Consider the following 6,000-nt stretch of genomic DNA (forward strand, 5'->3'; position numbering starts at 1 on the left):
TTTCTCCCCTCAGGCATGAACTGTCGCCAGTACCAGGACGACTTGAAGGCGCGATCCTCCAATGACCAGGCAGCCAATCAAACACAGATTATGATCCGAAAAATGCTGGATGACGGGGAAGCCATGAATTGCCCCAAATGCAAGGTTAAACAATTGGTCTTGAACTTAATACGGTTTAGTTTAACCCTTTACCACTTAGTTCCATATTTTCACATACGGTATTTGTAGTCCCTTAGAAAGTTATATTTTATTGAAGACCTTTCTTACTACATGTAGATTCAAGTTTTTAAGGCTTCATCTCCAATCCTTGGGTACTGATGAGTAGTAATCAGCATAAAACCTGAACAGACTGCCAGTTACTTGCCGGTTGTTCTGGTTTTATGCTGTTTGCACAAAGACTTTTTTACTCTGCTTCTGAGTGGGAAAGGGTTTAAGGGCCATATTGAAGAGTGATTTGAAGATTCAAAGAAGTTTTGAAGATTTGAAGAAGTCATTCTTCTTATTGTAATAAAACCAATCCTCACCATGACACTTGCATAAATTGGTAAATGCTAAATTTGTTATTGAAGTACCGTAATAATATTATGATCGTAATATTGGGGTGTATGAACTTAGGGTTTTATTGTTGCAATGATTTCGATTTTTAATTGTGCAAAAACTATTGAACTCGTGACATGAAAATTGTGTTCTTCATTGCAAGAAAAATCAGCAAGTTTAATGTAAGAAAGAGTCAGCCTAAAAGTAAATAGTCAATTAAATGTACAATAATGTTATATGAATATTGTATGTATGCATGGTCTGTGATCAGGTGATTGTAATGAAGAAGGAGGGGTGTGACTGGATCCAGTGCTCCATATGCAAGACTGAGATCTGCTGGGTCACCAAACAGGCGCGATGGGGGCCCTTGGTAAGTGACTTTTAGCTTGATGTGTACATTTGCATGTGCGTAAAGTGTCTACCCAGATAAGCCAGTGCTAATCCAGAGAACACTTTTGGCCTTAACTGGATATTTGGGTAGAAAAGAATTGCTTTTAATAAAAATACAAAATACCAAAAAGTCAAAAGTTTCGTCCCTGTATCTGTATAAAATATAGGTCGCGTTCTGAGAAAACTGGACATAATGCATGTGCGTATTGTGTCGTCCCAGATTAGCCTGTGCAGATTGCACAGGCTTATCTGGGACGACACTTTCCACCTAATTTGGATTTTTGCTAAGAAGAGACTTCATTTAAACGAAAAATGTCATGAAAGTGGAAAGTGTCGTCCCTGAAAAGCCTGTGCATATTGCACAGGCTTAACAGGAACGACACTTTACACACATGCATTATGTCCAGTTTTCTCAGAACACGACTCATATAATTGTATTGAAATTTCTTTTTGACTGAATGGTGAACTTTCTCAAAATGTAACATCCACTGCATTTAGCTGATAGAAAAGTAAGTAATTGCAGCTACTACGAATTTGAATTTTGGCAGTTTTGTTGTTTTTATAAGTGCAGATAAAAAGATGATTTTTATGTGGAAGAGTGTCATCCTTGTTTGACTTGTGTACATCAGTGTCTGTGACACAACTAGTTTCCTTCATGTTTAAATTTAAATTTGAAGAACGATTCTGTCAGGCAGTAAAATAGCACTATTGGTAAAATCGTATCTTTTCAATCCAGGGAAATGGAGACATATCCGGAGGCTGTAGATGTCGGGTGAATGGCATCCTATGCCATCTGATGTGTAACAATTGCCATTAACATACGTCTGAATTTCAAAAATGAGGAGAGAAAAACCCCTGCTTTGATCAGTGTTCTTATGGGCTTTTGATTGTTACAGAACATTCTTGCATGGACTTTGGATAGTTACAAAACATTCTTGCATGGACTTTTTGTACTCAACTCTTAGTGCTTTATTTGTTGATGTGTTTTTTATAATTTTTTATTTAAAACTGCCAAATTGTTTTATTTGATAGTAAAACTTATCTGCATTTTGTATGATAAATTACTTTGTTGAGCTGAACGAGTCATAGGTATCAGTATTTATTATTATTAATCATGATTTACACACACATTAATTCATTAATTGGTAATTTCATCTCAAATTAATAGCTATAATCATGATAACTTATCCATAATTTATTTACTGAAACCAATTTCATTCATATTTTGATTTAAATATTATTCTGCATTTCGATTACAATTTGAATTGTTTGCATATTTACCATGACATGTTTTCTTTCTAAAAAAGAAACAGCCACAAAAAAAATGAGTGATGTGTATGCTAAGGAATTGTGTGATGAACAATATTTGATGATCCAAACTGTATAGTATAGGTAAACATTTTTGTTAACCCTTACAGTGCGGGAACCGAGTTGTGAAGGCCTTTGCAAACAGTTTGGATCCAGATGAGACGCCACAGAACGTGGCGTCTCATCTGGATCCAAACTGTTTGCTATTCTGATAGTATTCTTTGAAAAAAATCGAAGAAAATGCTAATTTTAGAAATTCAGCAGACGACATTTTAGCAGAAGACAAATTACCCAGCATGCAAAGGGTTAAATAAAAAAAAGTTATGTAACTGGAGACTGTTTAACAGGACTTTATCCTTTTTATTAGATTATAATTAACGTTTTTTGGCTTTATTGATACCACAATAATTCAGTGCCTATTCTGTTAAATTGTAAAGCTATTTCTTTAACATTTTGAGAATTTCAATCATTTCCCCAAAGTAGAGGGCTTTCTTTAAAATGTTGCTCTGAGGCCATTGGGCAAGGGCAACAGTTCAAAGTATTGTCGATAATACTGAAATTGATACTGTAAATCTACGAATATAATACACACTTTTTTACCTGCCGATTTTTTCTTCAAGTAGGGGGTGCGTATAATATACGAGTTTAGAACAGAACAAAAATTTTCCTGTGCAAATTTTCAACTTAATTGCTGTTATTCGCTTCGCGGCAGCCATTTTGAACTACACCATTACATCAAAGGGGTGCAACAGGGCTCGCGCTGTCGTTCGCCATTTGATAAATAAAAATCTTATTTGTTAAAATGCGAAAATCTAGTGAAATTTCATTGAAAACATCCGCCATTTATATCGGACTGGTTTTCTATATTTGTCTCTTTGTTTGAATGAAAGTGTTCGCAATACGAACAGTAAACAAAACCCGGTCTGTACCCAATTATGAGAAATCGCTTGACCTTATTGTTATTGAAGTGCGCATGGTAGCTGGCCCATCAACATTGAGCTCGCTTACACATGAAATGATGTTGTCGAATGAAACGTGAGAACGGGAGGAGCTATCAGATAATATTGGGTCATCCATGCGCAGACACTGTATACTTTGAATACACAGTTAATATCGTCGTCTGCCTACAAAATAGCGACTGGACGCTAAGTTGTATAAAGAGATAAGCAAATGAAAAAAAAATAAAAAATCTTAGCTGACCACTATTTATCTTTCTACCGCATATTTACCATATCTGAAGTAAAGAGTGGTAATTAAATAACTAGTTTTATGATGCTAATAGAGTCTATTACACCTGTCTGCCGATTGCCGCATTAAATTGAAAGGTGATAATTAATTAATTTGTTTTTTACTCCCAAACTAGCCTTAATGACAGCAGCGTATTTCAATTAACTAGATCATGAAAAACACGAGTGGTTTAATTGTATTTTAAGTTATATTAAAGTATCGAGTTTGTAACTCGAAAAAGTAATTCATCAAGACAACTATAAAAACGGAAGTAACCATTTTGTCTTCTTATTACTTTATTATTATTATAATTATTATTGTCCCGAATATTGTCAAATTGAATTAAATGTGAAAACAAAAAACAGCGTCTCTGCTTCTTTCTTTTGTATTATGACTGCTTGACCCGGATGTCAGCAAAGGGCCCGTGTGTATCGGTAACAATCAATGGTAATATAAACAATAGACAGAGATATTTATTATGCAACTGTCATAACAACAGCACTATAACACATCCCGATCAATATACCGGGGTTACAGATAGTTGACAACACCAAATTGATTTGCTATTTTCACAGCACAAAAATATATTGACACATTTTTTTGGAAATGGCTGATTTCGGACACTGATTTTTTTAGTGCGTATTTTACTCGGATTTTCAATTTTTACCGATAAATTTTGACCAAACTCGTGGGTGCGTATTATGCACGAGGGCGTATTATATTCGTGGATTTACGGTAATAATAAAACTTATTTTAATAAATTATTTTTTTTCTCTATCCCCCGCCAAGGGCCGAGGGATATAGAATTGGCTCTGTCCGTCTGTCACAAAACTTTTTAGTGATATATCTCAGAAACTATATAGATATCAACATGAAACTTCATGGGTGTATAGATATAATTCAGAGAAGTCCCATGCACAAGAACCATAGCCCTACACTTTCTTTTATAAGAGTTATGTTTTGTTTTGTTTTTATTTGATGTGACTTTTCAGGGCTGTTAAGTCTATATCTCAGATACCATGCAAGAAATCAACATGAAACTGCATGGGTGTATTGATTTTAAAAAGAATTGCCATGCTGAAGAATTATAACCCTTCACTTTCTTAAATAAGAGTTATTGGCCTTTGTTGTTTTTGTTCGATGGATGTTTTCTGGGCTATATCATAGATGTGATAAATTTCAACATTAATCTTCATGGGCGTGTAGAAATCAATGGGAAGAAGTGACATGCACAAGAGCAATAACCCTTCACTTGCTTAACTAAGACTTTAAAGATGTATCGCCCTTTGTGTTTTTGTATGATGTAACTTTTAGAGGCTTTCTCTCAGATTTCAACATCAAACATGGGTGTATAGACATCAATGAGGAGAATTGCAATGCATACAAACAATTACCCAACACATTATTTTTCATGATTGTACCACATATATCAAGGGATTTGCATCCATCCATAAACAAAATTTATTTGTCTGGGGATATCAATTTACAAATTTGCTTGTTTTTATTGAAATGATTACATTGGTATGTGATAAATGTTTTGTTTTAACTGTATTTGATTTTGATGTTTTGTATACTGCTAATCTGATATCAACAATACATGTGTATGACCTTAATTGTCTTATTTTATTCTTTGTACATTTTGTATTATATGTATGTTTAATTAAATGAGACTTATGTATGTGTTAATTACATGAGGCGTATATAATTTATTTATATTACCAGTATATTGTGTAAGGAACTCTAGTTAGATGCTTTACCCTGTTATGGAAATCACCTATTAACTGTTGACATTTACATGTATAATTTTGAACACTAACATGTTAATCCTGCATAAATGGTTCATATCATTATGCGCAGTGCTCTGTGAAAAACGAGTTTAATGCATGTCCGTAAAGTGTCATCCCAGATTAGCCTTTGCAGTCTGCACAGGCTAATCAGGGGCAACACTTTCCGTTTGGGTGGAAAGTGTGTCCCTGATAAGCCAGTGCAGACTGCACAGGCTGATCTGGAACGACACTTTACGCACCAGCATTAAACCCCTTTTTCACAGAGCATGGCCCATATTTAACATATAATGACTTCATTTCTTCTGGGGTTTTTTTACAGTTTCATTGATCATTATGCTCATTACGAATAATACTTTGAACATTATAGTGTTGAAATATGCGTGCATAATTAATACATGCAAACATTTACCTCTTTTTGCATATTCAATAATAAATTGCTGCTGAATTACCTTTGGACTTCCTTGTTTTAGAAGAAATTAATAATTACCAGTAGTCTGCTTCAATATGTTTGTTAAAGAGCAAGTCAAATAATCCAGTTGAGATTTTGTTTGGAAAAACGGGGCTTTGCATGTGCATAAAGTGTTGTACCAGATCAGTCTGCGCGGAAACATTTTTCCCTCTTAACTAGATTTTGTTAACAGGTGACATCCTGAAAACAAGAAAATTCCATAAAAGCGGACTGTTTTGTCCCTGATTAGCCTATGCGGACTGGTTTAATCACTCTTTTTGGACCTTTCTGTTAGACCAAAAA

The 6,000-nt window shown here is 34.5% G+C and overlaps 1 protein-coding gene across 4 annotated transcripts in view; it reads left to right on the plus strand.

Annotated features, from left to right (window-relative positions):
* The window catches only part of LOC127844183 (ranBP-type and C3HC4-type zinc finger-containing protein 1-like), an 81,399-nt gene extending 79,063 nt beyond the window's left edge, over positions 1–2,336 (plus strand). For 3 of the 4 annotated variants that reach the window (XM_052374247.1, XM_052374246.1, XM_052374245.1), the window contains exons 12-14: positions 14–144; positions 809–907; positions 1,664–2,336. In XM_052374247.1, coding sequence (XP_052230207.1) covers positions 14–144; positions 809–907; positions 1,664–1,744 — 311 coding nt within the window. In that variant the 3' untranslated portion in view covers positions 1,745–2,336. The remainder of the gene's footprint in view (positions 1–13; positions 145–808; positions 908–1,663) is intronic. The other variant, XR_008032597.1, reaches the window with a different exon arrangement.
* The last annotated feature ends 3,664 nt before the right edge of the window (positions 2,337–6,000 follow it).

The sequence above is a fragment of the Dreissena polymorpha genome, chromosome 9, assembly GCF_020536995.1.
Source record: "Dreissena polymorpha isolate Duluth1 chromosome 9, UMN_Dpol_1.0, whole genome shotgun sequence".
NCBI lineage: Eukaryota > Metazoa > Mollusca > Bivalvia > Myida > Dreissenidae > Dreissena > Dreissena polymorpha.